Below are 21,564 nucleotides of genomic sequence, written 5' to 3'. Positions count from 1 at the left end.
GAAGCTTTCTGGTGTCTCCAGATCTCTTACAGATATTCAACCTTCGTGAGTCTTCAACCAAGTTCTAACAATTAAATTATGCTCAGCACAAAATTCTACCAGGCAACTGCTTCTTTATTCCTCTCCCCCAGTCCAATTCACCTATTATTCCGACTCTTCCTTTTCCTACCCATCAAAATTAAATTTTTGTCACTCTTAACTGTCTGAATAATTTATTTTGTCTCACACTTTCGACAATCTCTTCATAATCTGCAGAGATAGTCGGCATATAAACTTGTACTACTGTGTTGGGTGTGAGCTTCGTGTCTATCTTGGTCACAATAATGCGTTTACTGTGCATTTCGTAGTAGCGTAACTGCATTCCTATGTTTATTCATTATTAAACACACTTGTGCATTACCCTTATTTAACTTTGTATTTATAACCCTGTATTCACCTGACCAGAAGGTCTGTTCTTCCTGCCACCGATCTTCACTAATTCCCACTTTATCTAACATCAATCTATCTATTTCCCAAGACGTATTATTGATTACATAAATTAACATTAATTTTTTTTTTTTCAAATATCAGCAATAATGCATGACGCAATGTGATGAAGATTACAGCTGGTGAAATGAATGTAAGCACAATATCTTCCTCGCTTAGTCCACATGCTACACACATACTTTGTACCGTGCACCCGTGATAGTAAAATTGAGACATTTACAAAACACACACTTACACTGAAGTGCCAAAGAAATGGGTATATGCATGTGTATTCAAATACAGGGATATGTAAACAGACAGAATACAGTGCAGCCGTCTGCAACATCTATATAAGACAACAAGTGTTTGGCGCTGTTGTTGAATCGATTACTGCTGTTATGATGGCAGGTTATCAAGATTTAAGTGAGTTTGAATGTGGTGTTATAATCAGCACATGAGCGATGAGATGCATCATTTCTGAGGTAGCGATGAAGTGGGGATTTTCCAGTACGATAATTTCACAAGTGTACCGTGAATATTAGGAATTGTGGAAAACATCAAATCTCTGACATTGCTGTGGCCAGGAAAAATCCACCAAGAATGGGACCAGTGATGACTGAAGAGAATTGTTCAATGTGACAGAAGTACAACCCTTCCACAAATTGGTGCAGATTTCAGTGCTGGGCCATCGACAAGTGTCAGCATGTGAACCAGTCAACAAAACCTCATCGATATGGGCTTTAGGAGCCGCAGGCCTACTTGTGTACCCTTGACGACTGCACGGCCCAAGTTTTACACCTTGCACTGGCCCCTGAACACCAACATTGGATTGTTGATGACTGGAAACATGTTGCCTTGTTGGACGAGTCTCAGTTCAAATTGTATCAAGGGGATGGACGTATACAGGTATGGAGACAGCCTCATGAATCCATGGACCCTGCATGTCAGCAGGGGACTGTTCAAGCTGGTGGTGGATCTGTAATGGTGTGGGGCGTGTGCAGTTGGAATGATATGGGACCCCTGATACGTCTAGATACGACTCTGACAGGTGACACATACATAAGCACCCTGTCTTATTACCTGCATCCATTCGTGCCCAGTGTGCATTTCGAGAGACTTGGGCAATTCCAGCAGGATAGTGCGATTCCCCACACGTCCAGAATTGCTACAGAGTGGCTCCAGGAACACTCTTCTGAGTTTAAACACCACCTCTGGCCACCAGACTCCCTAGACATGAACATTATTGAGCATATCTGGGATGCCTTGCAATGTGCTGTTCAGATGAGACCTCCATCCCCTCATACTCTTATAGATTTATGGACAGCCGTGCAGGAATCACGATGTCAGTCCCCTCCAGCACTACTTCCAACATTAGTCGAGTCCATTCCACGTCGTGTGCCCGCGGGGGCCTCACACAATATTAGGCAGATGTACCAGTTTGTTTGGCTCTTCAGTGTAAATAGCTCATGAAAATTGCTGCAGTACACCAGTAATTTCATTATTAGCTTCACAAGAATAAGTGAAGTAACTGACAGTTAACTAGACAGTAACTCTATAATTGCTACTCCACTTCTGTAAGGTGTCCGCATTATTATTATTATTATTATTATTATTAGTGGCATCTGGTCAGACACAAATCACTGGCAGAGTGAAGTCTTTCACTTTCTGCCAGTTCAGAAGTAAGAGTCCAGCAGTTGAGTGATTTACAAACAGTAAGTATAGTGCATGGTTTTTAACTGGATTGCCTGTACACAGGGATGAACCAAGTGTTGAGAGGGAGAGGCATGCTATAGAGAAAACATGTTTTGTAACAAGCCTGTTGGTTGATTGGGACCAAACAGGTCATCGGTCCCAACAGATTAGGGAAGGATGGGGAAGTAAGTTGGCTGGGCCCTTTTGAAGGATCCATCGCGGCATTTGCCTGAAGGGATTTGGGAAATCGTGGAAAACCTGAATCAGGACGGCCAAATGAGTTTGAACCATCGTCATCCCGAATGTGAGTCCAATGTGCTAACCGCTGCGCCACTTTGCTCGGTTTTGTAACAACCCTAAATGTAGATAGATAGCTTCCTTTTGTGAAAAGGAGCTGTAGGTACCACTTGTGATGCACTGAGAAAAGCTATATCATTCTGTTAAGAATGTTGGTGGAAATAAACAGTACCAATTGTGTTGACTCATTAGTTCGTTGTTTAATAAAATGCCTATAAAGAGTAAATATTATTTATGTTTTGTCATTTTGAAAGTAAGTGTTCAAAGAAAATTCTTTCTAAAGTTTTGTTGATCACTAATGTTGGTGATCTCTGGGAAGGATGGGGGGGGGGGGGGGGGGGTGTACTAGGTAATATCTGATTGCACCCAGGGGTAATGGTCTCAATAAAAGTTAGGAATAACTGCTCTAGATCCCAGGATCAATTTGATCTGCTTGGCAGCTGGGTGTTGTGTTGTCCTCTTCATCATTTTGTTGTCATTGATGTGCAAATCGCCAAAGTGGCGTTAAGTGAAAAGACTTGACTAGGTAGCCAAACTAGTGCAAATGGGGTCTCCTGGCCAGTAATGTTGTACAAAATAAATATTAACTCAATAAATGTAGAATTTAGTACTACAATGTGTGTTATTTAATTATTTTATTTGTAGGCCATCTAAGGATTACAGTAAGCTTGCTACTGCCGTAATAACAGCTTGATCTCGTTTATTTTTTTTTTTTTTTTTTTTATTAAGGCAAATATTTTTCATCAGTTCACTTTGTATAGCATTGTGTACATCTGAGCACTTGGCACCAATTGGCCATTTCTCCTGTCAGAAAGTCCCAAATTGCGCTTAATAGAATAACTTTGTGGTCAGTAGGTGGGGAGACAGTGTTGGCGATATGCAGGCAGGCGTGCCCAATGAGGCTCTGTGCTTGTATATGCAAAATAGGCTGTACAACGAGCATGTGGCACTCGAGAAAGATCTGTGAGTGGCTCGTGGGTGTCTCCTACCACTGAGCTTATTCCCTTATCAATCACAATGTAGTTGTTTTGAAGATTTCCAGTTTGGTGTGTCTTTTGCTTATATGCTCATTTACTGTAGTTCTTTTTTGATGTTCATTTGCACAGATATTCTTGTTTAGGGTTTAGAGGCAACTATGTTGAAGATGCATCTTGTTCATTAGTTGCCGCTGACACTTTGTATGTGGCTATCAAATTGTACTCTGTGTTTAAACATGTATCCACAATTTGTACTATTAGCCAAAACATTGACTGTTGGCCTTGCAATTTAAAGCCACGTGATGGTATTGCTGGCATGGAAGTGTGAGGGCGAATCACACAAATGGGATTTTACTTAAAATAATTATTTATTGAAAAATAAAAGGCAAATACATCTCCCATTCCATTACGTCATCTGCTACAGCAACAATATGCAGAATATTTGAATTAAATTGGTGTTGGTTGCAATTTGTTCTTTTATTAACAACTTGTTTTGCCTTTGTGAGGCATCTTCAAATTGGGTCTATAGGGATAACAAAACTAGCAAAAATTAGGGAATGGTCCTAGCATGCTCAGTTCTGAAAGTGAGTAAGGAATTTGTACTAAACTTAAAATTTTCTTTCCACAACATTTTAAAAACCATAAAACGGCTCTGTGCTGGATTGAAGCTTGCATGGAATCAGATGAGAAAAACAACTAATGTAATATTGGGTAACTGTGAGATAGAATGTTAAATAAATAATCAAAATGAATAAAACATACCTTCATAAAGTTTTACCAGTAGACAAGAATGGTGCAATGTTAGGACCACACTTGCAAAGAAGTATAATCGTTTAAACCTAATACACAGAGGTACCGCTGCAACTTCACCAAGGCAGGAGTGTCAGCTGCTGACACTGATGCGCTATGGAATGAGGCAGGCATACAGCGACTGCAGAGGACACACCTATACAGCATTCAAAGCATATTTAATGTTCACTAAAAACACCTAAAACTGATTGAATGAGTATAATAAAATTAAGTGGTTACAATTAATCAGAATGTTGTCACACATGAAGAAAGCTTAAAATTATTCCAAATGTATAAAATAGTAACACCAACTACAACTAAATAAAACTGTAAAATAACCAACAAATATGGGTGTCATCCCAGTAACCAGGGATGAAAAAATTCTTAAAACAGGAAGTCCTGACACAATTTTTTCATGGTTTTTAAAAAGCTGTAGAAGGATAATTTTAAGGTTAGTAACAATTACATATTTACATTTAGAATCATCCATGCTAGGACTGTACCCTAATACTTGCTTACTTTACTATCCCTATAGATAAACTAGAGATGCCCCACAAAGTTGAAACATGTTGTTTATAAAAAGTATACATTGCAGCCAAGACTGTTTTTAATTCAAAACAAATATAATTAATTTTTCTACTTAGTTTTCTCCTTTTGAAATACAATTTTCCCAGTGAGAAGGAAGTTTTTTTTTTCTTATACCAGCGCCATAGTTAAGCTGGTTGCCTCGAGAACAGATTGAGTACAGATCTCTCCACTTTCTTCACCTTCAAATCATTGCCCTCTTAGAGTTCCTTTAAGTTAGCCAAATAAAAGAAAATCACAGGGTGATATGTCTGAAGTCTAGGGAGAATGATAAAATTGAATCTAGTGCAATTCTTCAAGTTTTGGGACTGTTGGAGCTTCAATACAGGACCCAACACGGTTATGGAGGAGGTTGACCTCTCGATTTGGTCAGTCTCGTCGTTCTCGGCAATTCGCAGCCCTCACCTTGTTTGACAGCTCGCAGTAGTAAGCAGTGTCGATTGTGTGTTGCTCGCGCAAAAAAATCTGTGAGAAAAATGCCTTGTTGGCCAAAGAAAATGGTTGAAAGGACCTTGGCAGTTGACAGTCGGTTCTTGGCTTTCACTAGGGTTCTCGCCTTTCCTCCGCCACTGTAGACTAGCTTCTTTTAACTTGGGAATGCAGTGATGGATCCACACTTCATTGCAGCTGACAATTCCACTCAAAAATTCAGCACTTTGTCGCAGATCTTACTGTAAGCTTCTGACAGACCTCCAAACATCTTGGCTTCTGATCTGCAGTTAGAAGACAAAGACCTATCTTGACACACGCTTAACAGAACTGAAGTTCATTTGCGATGATTGCTTGGTAGCTTCCTTAACTTGCCTGACACGTCCTGCAGTTTCAAATATGCTCACCAATTGATCTTCTTCCAGAATGTCTTAAAAAGCGTGAATGTTGTAGTCCAAAATGTTGATCTGATGACGGCGATCGTGTTCCTGATTTCATTTTTTTTTTTTTTTTTTTTTTTTTTTCCCTTCCTCAGACTGTGTTTGCCAGGCAAACACCACAAACTGTGGAGAGAATCTCTGAAAAATTTCCATCACTCAAACTCATTCTCGAGTGCAAAATTTAAAATTATGTACTGCACAACAGAATGGTGCGCTTGCTGCTCAAACATCATGAACACTATTGACAAACTGGTTGTGAGTGTGAAATTGCCAGTGGCCCCCACTCCTAATGCCAACCTACACCCCTGCCTGCCACCTCCCAAGCATATTAGAAATATGGCCCCAGTCCTACTAATCTTAAATGCTCCAGAACAAAAATCATATTTATATTTGATTTGCCCTCATATATAAGTAGAACAGAGAGAAATGGGGAATCAGTCTAGTGGTGATATGGGCCTCAGAAAGGGGAAATCTGGTGACATAAGTGACTTTTTAATGGCCTGTGGAGCATCATGGAAATTGCAAATCTGGCCAGCAGTTAGCAAGCTACTGTTGCGAGCATCTTTGGAAAATGGTGGAAGGACAATGAAACTGTGAATAAGTGACAAGTTGTAGGATTTCTGTACCTCATCCCAGAATGTAGGTGTCAGTGGCTTGACTGCTCTGTAAAGTAGGATAGGCAGCAATTTGTGACAGGTCTGATGAGCAGTAAAATGTTGGAGCAGTCACAAGCATTTCAGAGCACACTGTCAGTGTCATTATGAACGTGTGGTCTGCAGCACACAACCCTCTGACTAAATATGATAAATTAGAATTAAAAGGACATAGAATAATTGAAATTTGAGTGGGTACCGACGGAAAACTGTAGTCTGACGAATTGTATTTCTTGTTACACCAGGCTGACAATCGTGTCGGGATATTATCATCCCGGTGAACGGCTGCTCGAAAAAGGTGCTGTGCCACAGCTGTGGGCTGGGGGCCAGTACTAAGTTATGGGTGACATTCACTTGGTCTTCTGTAGTACTCTTGGCAGCCCTCAAAGGCACTGTGACTGCTCCAGACTATGTGAACATCATAGTGGACAACCTGTATCCTCTCACACTGAGTCTTCTCTAACAGTGGTTGTATCTTCCAGCAGGACAACTCTTCATGTCACAAGACACAGAATTGTGATAAAGTAGTTTAAGAAGCAGAGTAATGAACTTATGTTGATGCCTTGCCACCAAATTCGCCTGATTTTTAACCTGATGGAACCCATCTTGGATGCTGTGCCCATAATTTACAGAAAATGCATGACCTGTGTGTTGACGTGTGGTGCCACATACCTCTGTGAAACCTACCGACGACTTTACAGATCTGTACTGGGCAAAACCACTGTTGTATTGCAATCCAAAAGTAGTTGAATATGCTATTAAACAGGTGGTCGTAATGTTTTGCAGCAACTCTGTATATGCCTTGTCAGTGTTTTTGAATGTTGTTATTGTGGCCTTCAGTCCAGAGGCTGGTTTGATGCAGCTCTCCATGCTGCTATATCCTGTGCGAGCTTCATCTCCCAGTACCTACTGCAACCTACGTCCTTCTTAATCTGCTTAGTGTATTCATCTCTTGGTCTCCCTCTACGATTTTTACCCTCCATGCTGCCCTCCAGTACCAAATTGGTGATCCCTTGATGCCTCGGAACATGTCCTACCAATTGATCCCTTCTTCTAGTCAAGTTGTGCCACAAATTTATCTTCTCTCCAATTCTATTCAATACCTCCCCATCAGTTATGTGGTCAACCCATCTAATCTTCAGCATTATTCTGTAGCACCACATTTCGAAAGCTTCTATTCTCTTTTTGTCCAAACTATTTATCATCCACGTTTCCCTTCCATACATGGCTACACTCCATACCAATACTTTTCAGAAATGACTTTTCCTGACACTTAAATCTATACTCGATATTAACAAATTTCTCTTCTTCAGAAACGCTTTCCTTGCCATTGCCAGTCTACATTTTATATCCTCTCTACTTCGACCATCATCAGTTATTTTGCTCCCCAAATAGCAAAACTCCTTTACTACTTTAAGTGCCTCATTTCCTAATCTAATTCCCTCAGCATCACCCAACTTAAATCGACTACATTCCATTATCCTCGTTTTGCTTTTGTTGATCTTCATCTTATATCCTCCTTTCAAGACACTGTACATTCCATTCAGCTAAGCTTCCAGGTCCTTTGCTGTCTCTGACAGAATTGCAATGTCATCGGTGAACCTCAAAGTTTTTATTTCTTCTCCGTGGATTTTAATACCTACTCCGAATTTTTCTTTTGTTTCCTTTACTGCTTGCTCAATATACAGATTCAATAACATCAGGAATAGGCTACAACCCTGTCTCACTCCCTTCCCAACTACTGCTTCCCTTTCATACCCCTCGACTCTTATAACTGCCATCTGGTTTCTGTACAAATTGTAAATAGCCTTTCGCTCCCTGTATTTTACCCCTGCCACATTCAAAATTTGAAAGAGAGTATTCCAGTCAACATTGTTGGTATGAGGCACGTCTGGAAAGTAAGTACCATTTTGAGAAAAAAGATTCAGAAAAATATTTCTTTCAAACCAAAATTTATTTTTACAAGGAAGAGCATTTCTTAATCAATTTTTCTACATAGTTGACACCATTGCTCAGACATTTATCGTAATGGGAGACCCACTTATCTGTCTCTTCTTCATAGAAAGCTAACGCCAGTGAAGACAGCCACCGAGGAACACTGTTCTTTTTGAGTCGTCATTGCTGTCAAAGCACCTTACTCCAAAATCGTGCTTAAAGTTCAGTTACGAGTTTGTCAGAAAATGTGAGATCGGGTCTGTACAGTGGGTGATCAAACTGTTCCCAATTCCAGAATTGTTGAGTAAATATTTGAGTGTCAGCAGCAGAATCGGGAGGTGTGTTGTCAGGAAGCAACACAATGCCTCAACGGAGCATTTCACACCATTTATTTGAATTGTGTGCCAAGGTTTTCTCAATGTTTCACAATATTGTACTGCGTTGGTGGTTTCATTCAACAAGCAGGATGCCCTGTCTGTCCCAAAAGGCAGTGAACACGATTTTTTTGTGCTGAAAAATGTTGCTTTGAATTTTTGTTTTTTGTGGGCCCTGAAAAATGTTGCTTTGAATTTTTGTTTTTTGTGGGGGTCACAAGTGCCTCCACTCAGACTGTTCTGATTGTGGAGTGACATGACAAACCAAAGTTTCATCACTGGTCACATATAGTTTAAGAACTTTTCTCCCTCATTACTGTATTGTGTTAAGAAATGTCCACAATCACAGCAAAATTTCTTTGTTTTGTGGACATCCGTGAGTGTATTCGGACCCGACGTGAACACAGTTTGTGAATATTTAAGTGATTTGTGACAAAGTTGTGCAAAACTGTTTCTGAAATTTGTGGGAATCATCACAAGGCATTCTTATTGTTAATGAGCTCTCAATGACAACAGAAGGCTGCCCACTCTGTGCTTCATCATGAACATTCCTCATTGAATTGTCTCACCCATTTTTTTCACCATTGCATCAGTCATTACATTTTTCTCATAAATCTCTAAAAGTTGACCTCGAATTTGAGCTTGCTTAACATTCTTTGATTCAAAGACCGTATTACAGAATGCATTTCAGTCAGTGGGCTGGGAGATTACCTTAGACGATTTGAGTGATCACTGATAGATATAAACAAAACACAATTCAGCTGTCATGGTGTCGGTGGAAAGACGGTGAACCATAGATGAGTGGTAATGTGCAGAACTGTGACGTGTGCTGTGGCGATGGTAGAACGAAGTGGTACTATCCGGACACGCCTCGTATCCATGGTAAAGCACTGTTTGGATCCAAATGTTTTGTGTGTTATGAAAATTGTTTCCATTTATGTGGCTCTTGCTTGTGGGACTTCTGTACCTAGCTCATTTCCACTGTAACCCATTCACCCACATATTGGAAGCCACTCATTAGTTGTGTTGGTGTGTATCTGGTGTTTAACTGGGTTAAATTGATCCTGGATATTGAAATTGGTTCTGCTTCTTCTCCCCCCCCCCCTCCCCACCCAAATGGAAGCAAATGTGTTATGTTACGAGGGTTATTCCAAAAGTAAGGTCCGATTCGCCGTAACTATTGAAATTTGGCGCCAATGACAAAACACGCATGCGCGCCGACTCCCGGCAAGCCTTGCGCGTCAAACGCCGCCATTCGCTTTGTTACTGTTGCTGAGTGTAGTTCACAGTGTCACTTTACAATGTTTAAGACAATTGATCAGCCCGCCGATTGTGAAGTAAGGGCAGTGATACGGTTTTTGTCTGCAAGAAACAATTCAGCGGCGGAAATCCATCGGCAGATTACTGAAGTGTACGGTCCTAACATAATGAGCGACAGTAAAGTGCGCAAGTGGGTGCGAGCTTTTAATGAAGGACGGGATAATGTGCACGATGAACCACGGTGTGGCCGACCATCAGTGATTTCAGACGATTTGGTCAATGCGGTTGACAAAAAAAATTCGTGAAGATCGCCGATTCACTATTACAGACGTAGACATGCATTTTCCGAATGTGAGGAGAACAACTTTGTACAGAATTGTGTCTGAACATTTGAAGTTTCACAAATTGTGTGCCCGTTGGGTTCCCAGGCTGCTTACTGAGCCCCAACGAATGAAAAGAATGGCTTTTGCTCTTTATTTTTTGGAGCGATATCATAAGGAAGGTGACAGTCTTTTAGACAATGTTGTCACAGGGGATGAGACATGGGTTTCTCACATCACTCCAGAGTCTAAACGTCAGTCAACGCAATGGCGTCACACGTCATCGCCAGTCAAGGTCAAGGCAAAGCAGACAATCTCAACACGTAAGGTTATGGCGACTGTGTTCTGGGATAGACGTGGAGTATTGTTAGTCGACTTTATGGAGAGAGGAACAACGATTAATAAAGCCGCCTACTGCGCTACCCTGACTAAACTTCGACGTGCAATCCAGAATAAGCGACGTGGTCTTTTGTCGTCTGGAATCTTGTTGTTGCATGACAATGCCAGACCCCACACTGCAAATGAAACGCAAGCTCTGATCAAGAAATTTGGATGGGAACAGATGGACCATCCTCCTTACAGTCCGGACCTGGCGCCAAGTGATTTCCACCTGTTCCGTTACTTAAAGGAGTTTCTCGGCGGCAAGCGCTTCGACACAGATGATGAAGTGAAAGAAGCAGTTAAGGACTGGTTATCGTCACAGGCGGCCGATTTCTATAACATGGGCATTCAAAAGCTTGTTGAACGATGTGACAAATGTTTAAATAAGTATGGAAGTTATGTAGAAAAATAGATAAAGATGTAAGGAATGTAAATAAAACAATTGTTTTGAAAAAACATTTTAGTTTTGATTTTTTTTTTTTTTTTTTTTTTTTTTTTTTTATAACCGGACCTTACTTTTGGAATAACCCTCGTATTTTTCTTTTCAGTATATTTTATAGTGTCAATGTTTCAAAGTCCTCTCTCACTATGGCTATAACCTCTGGAGAAGCTAACCAGTGAACAGAATAGTGTCGACACAATTTTTCTCAGTGCTTAAAATTTGAAGCAGGTTCCAACATTCTAATTCCTGCCCTGTTAATATTTTGTTTTTCCAAATACTGATTTGAAGAGTGGTGAGAGTGCACCTTCCTGTTGAATTTCAGTTTTGACATGAAAGGGTTAAGAGCAATGTCGCTGAAATTTTATTTTGAACTTTGTGTCCGTGAAGCTCATTATTGCTGTTCGTCTGGAAGAGAATAATTTTTGCCTTCCTTTGCCACTGAATTGTTGCTATTGTTTTTATTCAGTAACATTTCACATAATTATATAGGATACCTGTGGATTATGCCTAATATGATTAGGTGATAAATGCTTTGTAAAAAAGGATAGTAAAAATTCTGTTGCAATGAGGAGTAAAATTTATTCTTAATATTAAAGAAATAGCACTGAAGGAGCAACTAAGGAAGAATGGCTGTAACTATTAACAATACGAGGTTATTATTGTTGTTGTTGTTGTTGTTGTTGTTTCAGGAAGCAGATTTTATGCTGAACATAACACTGTGCAGTGAAAAAGAGAAACTGTGAAAACATTAAGGTATTTCAGTTAAGTCTAAGCCCTGACGGTTGTGTAAAACTATTCCGTAATGTTTGATCTCTGACTGCAGGACACATCTATGGAGGTAAAATGGCAACCGCAATGAGGACTTTGTGGGAGGAGGGGTGGAGGCAGGGCCTGAATTTATAGAACCGCATAGAGGTCAACACCATTTGTCACTTGTTGCCAATTGCTTGTCTATCTCTGGTTGGTGACATCTTTCTCAATTAAAAGTAATCACTCTTCATTCTAGTGGCACAAAGTTGACATCTATATTTTATCTAACTTAATGTCTCCTTCCTTCTTACTTTATGGTGAAAGTATTATGGCGTTTGTGAATCTCCACGGCCTCTCTGTGAAGAAATGTTCTGCTACAGCCTATTTATCAATATGCCCCAGGCGGCAATTCTTTTTGTGTTTGGCTAAGCGAGTGTTGGTACTATCACTTGTAGTACTTGTGTGTACTTGCCTGCAACTGCATGGAATTTTGTAAACACTAGGTGTTGCCATGTGCTCAAACTACAAAACTGTCACACACAGCAGTACTAACTAGCTGGTCCTTCATTGGCTGTCTGCAGTGCCTGTTTGAAAAGTCTATAAACAATTTTGCAACAGCTGGACTAGGAGGGCTGCTCATAGACACCTCATTAATTTGCTCATAAAATTCATTGCTGAAGATAATCGATGGGGATAATACCATTGTTGTTACCGCTGAAAAAAAGTAATGAGAAGAAAGATGATGCTCATAAGAAGATTAATTATGATTTGGAACTGACAGTTCGTAAGAAGCTTCTGAAATGTCCTACAATGAAAGTCTTAAGTTACCACTCAATTGCTATAAGTGTGGTATTTCTCTTTGGACAAGAGAGAACTCTGCAGAGCAGAATCTTACATGCCTAGCATGTATGGCTTACAAAAAGTGCACAAGCCATAGGTTCCTATGTGGTCAATTGAGAGTGCTGTAGAGTCTCCCACATGAGATGGACAGATATCTGACCTTATTGGTGCAGCTGTACCTTGTTAAAACTGAGAGTTCTGTTGAAAAATATATTTATGATGATTACTGTGAATGAAGCTACTTCATACACAGCAGATATTTTTTCTGATTCCTATAATAGCTTTATTTAGACACTCCCATTACAAACTACAGCAATGAGCATGATGACCAAATTGATGATGTGGCCACAGGCAGACCTTTACCAGCTGTTGCCAGTTTGTTTGTGGACACTACAGACAGTCAATAAAAGACTAGCTAAGTGGCGCCGCTGTGTGTATACCAGGTGTGGAAGTATGAAACCGGAATTTGGTTGCAATAATTACACATCTGTTGTTTGAAACTGATAAACAATATTTTATTCAAAATAATTTCCTTTGCTATGTATGTATTTCTCCCATCTTTCAGATAGGTGATGAATGCCACACCAAAAATGTTCTTCTTTTGAAGCGAACCAGTCAGCGAGCCATTTTTGTACATTGTCACACAAATTGGAGCATTGTTCAGAGAGTGTGTCCCAATGATGCAAATAGATGATAATCAGAAGGAGCCAAGTCCAGAGAATAAGGCGCACGTCCTAGTATTTCCCAACTGAATGCCTCAGTCATTCCCCTGACTCGTTTTGCTGTGTGTAATGGGGCGTTGTCCTGGAGCAATATGACTTTGTGTTGCCTTTTTTCATATTCTGGTCATTTTTCACATAATGCTAGATTTAAATTGGTCATTTGCTGTTAGTAGCGATCAGTGTTAATGGTTTCACCAGGTTTTAGCACCTCGCAATAGATGACACCCTTCTGATTCTAATGAACACATAGCAGTGTCTTCTTTCCAAAACGATTTGGTCTTGCAGTGGATGTTGATAGTTTGCCTGAATTCACCCATGATTATTGACACTTAGGGTTCTGTAAATATATCCATTTTTCATCACCTGTCACTCTTCGATGGAGAAACGACTTTCATTTGTATCTGGCGAGCAGCATTTCACAAATGGTTTATTGATTTGCTTGCTGTCTTTCATTCAGTTGATGTGGAACCCATTTTCCCACTTTCTGCACCTTTCCCACAGCTTTCAACTGAAGAGAAACAGCTTTCTGGATCACAATGAATTGCTCCACAGGTTCCTGTTGAGTTTGAGTATCATCTTCATCCGATAAGATGTGCAATTCGTTGTCTTCAAACTTTAATATGGTTTTCTGCGCTCATTTCTCACGTCAAAATCACCACTTCTGAATTTCTTGAACCACTTGAAACACTGCGTTTTCTGTAGAGCATGTTTTCTGAAAGCTTCGACAAGCATTCGATGTGATTCTGCAGCAGTTTTCTTCAAATGGTAACAGAAAACCAATGCTGTCTGCAAAACGTAGTTCATGGGCACGAAATTTGCCATGTTTACGGGTTTGAAACGGATACCAGTTTATGGAACTTGGGTTATTGTGTGTTGACATACATCGTCAGCTGTTACAGGAAGCAGACGACACTGCAGATGCAATCGTACGGGTCCTACACTGACAGCTAGCACAATATATAGGGAAATTCCGGTTTCATACTTCTAACCCTGGTGGTTCCTTTGTGCTGTGGACACAGGGTGAAGATGTGTTTGGGTATTTTCTTGGACATTTCAACAATATCAATACAGAAATTCAACTTACGATGGAGAAGGAGAGCATTGATGTATCCGTGATCAAATGAGTGCATGGGACTTCAAGCTACGAGGTGCACTGTATAGCAACACACACTGGTTGAAACCTCAGTAAGAAATCCAACTGTTGTCAAGACAAAAAAGAACCTTGGCGGACAGGTCTAACAAAATTTAAGAGCCAGTTAACTTACAAGATTAGGTATTCAGAACAATTCTCTCTCCAATAACGAGATGGATCGAACACGCTGTCCACAAAGAGTGGAAGCCAGGACTCGTAAGCAACAGCAGCCTTCGTCTGGGAAAGTTTTTCTCCTGTTTTATTAACTAGATTGGAACAGGAAAGTATTGGCCAAGTATGGAGTTAAGATTATCTTCAGAACCACCTGACTAATGACACCTGGGGTTTAAAAAATTTGATTTTGGATGGATATACATTATCAACTTGGACAAAGTGTTAACAACCAGTTAGTTGATCACAAAAGGAACCTGCTCTGGGACGTAGTGACAAAGAACCTGTTGTCTGATATAGGGGAGACAAAATAAAATGCAGTGAGACAGACATATTAGCAAAGACAGTGCATTATCATGTGTGCATATAGGGGGAAATAGAAATTAACTGACATCGTAATTTTAACACGTTCACTGCCATCGGCGCACCAGCGCGTCCGGCCGATACTAGTGCATATGCCGTCGACGCGCCTGCGCGGCGAGACACTCAGCTGTTTCTCAGCGCCACAGTTTAGTCGGGCACAGCCATTCGGTGTGGTTCATTGCGCAGGCACTCTAAGAACGTATTGTTTTCAATTTTTGCGGGTGCGGTTCGTGTGTTTTCCCTACAGTTTTTCTCTGTTGTGGGACTGAAAATGGAAGACAATCGTGACACGGCGGGCCCTTCAGAACCTAAGAAACGTAAAACACAGGACACAAGAAACGTACAAAAACTAACGGATGCGGAATTATTACGAATATTAGAAGAAAGCGATTCGGAAACGGAACTGGCCAGTGAGGAGGACGGCGTGGAATCCAGTGAAGAGTCTGACGGAGCCGAGTTTGTTTTAGATGAGACTGTAGAAATGGCTGTGAATCCTAGCGACAGGGAAATGGCAGAAGGAGTGGTAACAAGAGATAACGCAGCTGATACAACTGTTGCGTGGGAAAGAGAGCCAGTTGGAATGATAAATTGCCCATTTATAAAAAATGAGGGACTGCTTATTCAACCGACGGAAAACACTCCCTTAGATTATTTTCGTCTTTTGCTGACGGACGAATTTCTATTGACAGTTGTAGAAGAAACAAATCGAAACGCGATTGAATTATTCCTTTCTGCGGGAACCAAAGGACAATCACGAATAAACTGTTGGAAAGATGTGACTGTTGGCGAATTGTTAGTGTTCTTGGGAGTTTTCCTGCACATGGGAAATGTAAAGATGAGGAATTTGCAGGACTATTGGAAAAAGGACGCTTTATTCAACGTGAAAGGAATTGCCGATAGTATTTCACGAAATCGTTTTCTGCTAATACTACGTGCATTACACTTTTCTGAAAATCCAAAACAGGGCAAACCAACACCATCCGACAGGTTGTATAAAATACGTCCCGTTATCAATTTTTTCAATGAAAGGATGTGCCAAGTTTACTACCCTGGACGGGAACTGTCTCTGGACGAATCAATGATCCTTTGGCGTGGACGATTACTTTTCCGCCAATACATCAAAAACAAAAAGCACAAATATGGCATAAAGCTATATATTTTGACAACTCCCACTGGAATGGTCCTAAAATTCGCGGTATACACTGGCATGCTGGACGATTTAGGAGGAAGAGGCCATGCGCAAAAAATTGTTCTTCATTTACTAGATGAAAAGTTGAATGCTGGTCACCATGTGTACATGGACAATTACTATAACAGCTTCGCATTGGCAAAGCTGCTCCTGGATAAGAAGACCCACTGCACGGGAACTCTGAGGGCGAATAGGAAGGATACACCCAAGGAAATACAGGAAGCAAAACTACGAAAAGGTGAAGCCGTTGCCAGATTTGCGGAAGGAGTTATGATAGGTAAGTGGCGTGATAAGAGGGAGGTTTGCTACATTTCTAATGCATTTACAAATGAAATGGTTGAGGTTGAAACCAAAAGAAAGGAGAAGAAATCTAAGCCCTTGGCCATTGTAAACTACAATAAATTTATGGCGGGAGTTGATCGGCACGATCAGATGTTATCATATTACCTCTCGGAACGCAAAACCATACGCTGGTACAAGAAACTTTTTATCCACGTTGTGGAAATGATACTGACAAACGCACATGCCCTACACAATAAATATTGTGGCACAAAAATGCCCCTCCAAGAATTTAGACTCAGTATTATAAGAGCACTATTGCCACGAAAGCAGGTAGAACGGCCAGTCAGAAATCCCCAACATGTTGTGGTAAAACGAGAATCAAATGGAAAATCAAAAACACCGCGAAAAAAGTGCAGATCATGCGCCAGCCGTGGACAACGAACAGACACGATTTACGAGTGCCTAGATTGCCCAAATAAAGCAGGATATTGTTTGAATTGTTGTGTTATTCACCACCTCTAAAGGCAGATAGCACTTTCGTTGCTCATTTATTTTTCGACAGTTATGTGTCGGTACTATTCTTAAACTTTGTATTTATTTTATTTGTTTGAGAGTAATGGATAAAGCTCTAGATTGTATTTTTCTTAGATTTGACATACATTTTATTTCAGAAGTTTCTTCGAGATCTTGTGTTTGTATTTGAATGTTTCTACTATATTTTTTGTCCAATAAATATGTCGTTTGTCAGTAGGATGTTTCGTTTCATTTATGAATATAAAATGAAATTGTAGTAACCTAAACTGTCACACTAACCAGGAACAATACACTAGACGCATTGGCGCGTCCACGGCCACCCGCTACAGAATATGGCCTGATATGCCACTGACGCCTTAGTGCGCCCCAAAACAACTTTGATTCACGAGAGTAAATTTGATTGTGTACTTATAAAATAAATACATGTTATATTACTTTTAGCAATATATTTTCAGAGTCTATTAAGAAAAATATTGGTTACGTGGCAAAGCAAGGCCAATTACAGTGGCAGTGAACGTGTTAACTTAAAAGTAGAAGACATCAAGTCAGATCAGATGTGGGTGTCAATTTTGTACCAATAGGATGAGGGTAGAGTGCTTTAATTGAAAACGATGGTTCCAGCCAGAGATCATCACGCAATTGTCATTATGTGACAGATGGTGGTGGCCTCTATGTGGCCCTCTAAATTTCAGCATCGCCATCAAGACTTTACTGCACTTGCTATTTACCCTCTGAAGATCTCTCTCGCAGTCAGAGGCAAAATGTGAGGGAATAGTTAAGTGTATCATTCGTGGCCTCTTGATATGGACATTTTGACTGAAGTAAACATTGGCTATGAAAGCCTACATTCTAACATCAATACTTTGAGGTCCAGCCGCATAGAAAAATTTGGCCTGAGAAAACCAGGCACTTGTGCTGTCATTTAAATCATTACTGGCACATTTGCATTCGATCTATCGTAAAGAATAATGTAGCCAAAAAAAATACAAGCTCCGAGGATTATTTTTGATATTTATCGTAGTTCATTGATAGATTAAAAATTTTATAATGATGTCAAAAATACAATTATTGCCTCCCTGCCCCCCCCCCCCCCTCCTTAATGCCAAAAAGGTTTGAGGTGAGTTCTCCAATTTTATGCACAATTGGCTTTTGTATGGATAAAGCTGAAGCATTCTGGCATGCAGAGAGGTATGTTGCATTCAGGGCGATACCATTTAGTTTTTTTCCTGTTTGTTTGGTGAGTGAATTGTCTTGTCTTCTTGGAACAAGTCTTTGAAACCCGTGTTGGATGATTCATCAATAGATTTGCCTGTAAAAAAGATTATTTAAGACCAATAAAACAAATAGAATTACAGCAGCAGTATCTGTAGCAACACTATTAGCAACAAATAATTGTAACAGACTGCAGCATACCTAGGTATGAATTTTGTCCAGCCTGATGCCAATGAGGTATTCCTCCCGCCGATCCAGAATCATTGAATTCTTCCTCTTGAGCTTCGTACGTTTCTTGGTCACTCTACAGATGTGACATATTTGTATCGGAATAACCGCAAACTGCAAAACCTAACAAGTACACAGGCAAGATTTAAGACTATGAAAACGTGCATTGGCTCAAACAGTCATGACAAATTCTCTTACGTGTGCAGTGTTTTCCTTTCAAAGTAATTCAAGAAATTGACAGAAGAAGGCAGCACCTGTGAAGGGGCAGGTAGCGAGAAATCTCTACATTGTTCTCATACGAAATAAGTTCAGTTTTTGAGCGATAGGTGGTTCATGTGTTGACAGTCGGGGCTCGAGCTATACACTGTCGTGGTCTTTTGAATGTACTGTTGTGACCTGAATAATAGTTGTACTTGGTTGCTAAGTTTTAATAGGCAGTCATGCAGGAATTACATCACTGTATTGATACAGTGCACTAGCCAGCTACAACTGCATTGCTAAAGATCTCACTTGTGAAATACATGGTAAATTCAATTATGGTTTTCCTTGTGTAGCCTTCTACTAATCCACCCATTTACAAAGTCTACAATATGAAGTATTCTTCTGTGTGCTCTGCCTCAGGGCAGCAACACTGCCACCTGCTTTATGCCTTTTTGGCAAGTATTGTAGCAGTTGGGTAGGGATGATGAATTGGTGTTATGAGATAAATTTGCTTCAATTAAAATTCTTGGTATCGGGCTTTATTACAAATTGTGATATTCAATTTCTTTATTTGTAAAGTCCTAAGTTAATTTCCTGTGAGTTAATAAGTTTGTAAATTTTTCTTTGCATACGTAATTTGATAAATATGAATAAGCCAGTGCAAGTTTGATCATTCAAAGAACAGAGTACAATCAATACTTTTTCAGACTTTATTATACTTAAGACAAGATTAAAACAGAACATTAACAAGATGTCCTAGCACTTACTTATTGCATGGAAATGACCTAAATATGCAGATTTTGAGATACTGCTCCCTGCAATATTGTGAGTTATTCTGATGGCAAATGCTGAGTGAAGCCCTTTCAAGACAGGGAGGATGTGAGGTTCCCAACTAAGCCTGCTGCATAAGAGTTTTGAGCAATATCCCTCTGTATCTACTGACGTCTGTTCGTAATAACAAAGTCTCACGCCCTTTTGTCGTTAGAATGGAGCTGGATGTAGTGGGTTTTGCTAAGGTTTACTGTTAGTGAATGTACCGTGAACCAGATCCAAATATGTGCAACAAATTAGTTGACGTCTGTCTCTAGGAGCACAAAACATTTGATTGCAAATCGGAATTCTCGTAACTTCTGCAAACGTGGTCAAGTTGCTCACTCTGCCAGCGGACAGAAGTGGATTGTTAATGAGTATGACTGAGCGAGGTGGCGCAGTGGCTAGTATACCGGACTCTAATTCGGGAGGACGACTGTTCGATTCCGTTTCCGGCCATAATGATTTGGGTTTTCCACGATTTCCCTAAATCGCTCCAGGCAAACGCCGGGATGGTTCCTTTGAAAGGGCACGGCCGACTTTCTTCCCTGTCTTTCCCTAATCCGACGAGACCGATGACCTCGCTGTCCGGTCTCCTCCCCCATACAATCCAATCCGATCCTTAATGTGTATGAGAAGTTGCAAGGACCGTGGACAGATTCTTGAGGGACTCCATAATGTATCATTACTCAGTCACTACACTTCCCACCTATTTGTTGTTTACATCAGAAAGTAGTTTTTGCTGCCTGTCCTGTACACGTGATGTCGGTCAGTTACTCTCTTGTCCTCCAATTCCAGAGTGACCCTCTTTCTCAGGAAGTATCCTGTAACACACAGGCTGACCGGTTTGCGCTCTCACTGCTCTCGGGGTGAGGGTGGCTCTCAGCAGCAGTGGCAAACTGAGGAGTTGGGTCCAAAACCTGACAGAATCAACTAAAATAATAAATTGAAGCTGGCCTCTGTTATTTATGTATTACATTTACGTCTGCATAGTGAAAATAATGGCAGTAGTAAACAGTAAGTGTGTGAAGTTCTCTACAAAGCTGAGGATTTACACTCACAGCATTCGGAGAACATTTTGAAAGTTTGCTTCTGTACATGTTTCAGCCCCCAGAACATGATCGCACAGTCGCAGTCCGGTACGGGGAAGACGGCGGCATTCGTCTTGGCGATGCTGAGCAGGGTGGACCCTTCTAAGAACTACCCTCAGGTAAGTCGGCAGCACGTCCCTCTCACCTTTGTAACTGTAGTGGCCTCTGTGTCAGTAGGTGTTCTTCTTGATGTAAGCAATACTTACCCTTGGTTTGAGGGGGACTGTCCCATAAATTAGTGAAATACAAATTGTGCAATACTAGGAACAAACTTTTATCATACAGTGGAGGCAGTGAGTAACAAAAATACGTATATAAATCTAAATCTATATGTATCTAAAAACAAAGATGATGTGACTTACGAAATGAAAGCGCTGGCAGGTCAATAGACACACAAACAAACACAAACGTACACACAAAATTCAAGCTTTCGCAACCAACGGTTGCTTCATTAGGAAAGAGGGAAGGAGAGGGAAAGACGAAAGGATGTGGGTTTTAAGGGGGAGGGTAGGGAGTTATTCCAATCCCGGGAGCGGAAAGACACACAAGGGTGTCTGTGTATGTGCGGTTGGATATGGGTGTGTGTGCGAGTGTATACCTGTCCCTATTTTCCCCCTAAGGTAAGTCTTTCCACTCCCAGGATTGGGATGACTCCTTACCCTCTCCCTTAAAACCCACATCCTTTCGTCTTTCCATCTCCTTCCCTCTTTCCTGACGAAGCAACCGTTGGTTGCGAAAGCTAGAATTTAGTGTGTATGTTTGTGTTTGTGTTTGTTTGTGTGTCTATCGACGTGCCAGCGCTTTCGTTTGGTAAGTCAAATCATTTTTGTTTTTAGATATATTTTTCCCACGTGGAATGTTTCCCTCTATTATAAATCTATATACATACACTGCAAGCCATTGTACAGTGGTTGGTGGAGGGTATCTGCTATTAGTTTCCTTTACTGTTCCACTTGCAGATGAACTGAGGGAAAAACAAGTGTGTGTATATGCTACATGT

At 40.5% G+C, this 21,564-nt stretch overlaps 1 protein-coding gene across 1 annotated transcript in view; it reads left to right on the top strand.

Annotated features, from left to right (window-relative positions):
* Window positions 1-21,564, top strand: part of LOC124553824 (DEAD-box helicase Dbp80-like) — a 147,009-nt gene that overhangs the window by 46,182 nt on the left and 79,263 nt on the right. The window contains exon 4 of the mRNA XM_047127811.1: window positions 20,581-20,683. Coding sequence (XP_046983767.1) covers window positions 20,581-20,683 — 103 coding nt within the window. The remainder of the gene's footprint in view (window positions 1-20,580; window positions 20,684-21,564) is intronic.

This window comes from Schistocerca americana, chromosome 11 (assembly GCF_021461395.2).
Source record: "Schistocerca americana isolate TAMUIC-IGC-003095 chromosome 11, iqSchAmer2.1, whole genome shotgun sequence".
Lineage (NCBI taxonomy): Eukaryota > Metazoa > Arthropoda > Insecta > Orthoptera > Acrididae > Schistocerca > Schistocerca americana.
Note: the sequence above shows the minus strand (reverse complement) of the source record. Positions and strands in the feature narration are given on the sequence as shown.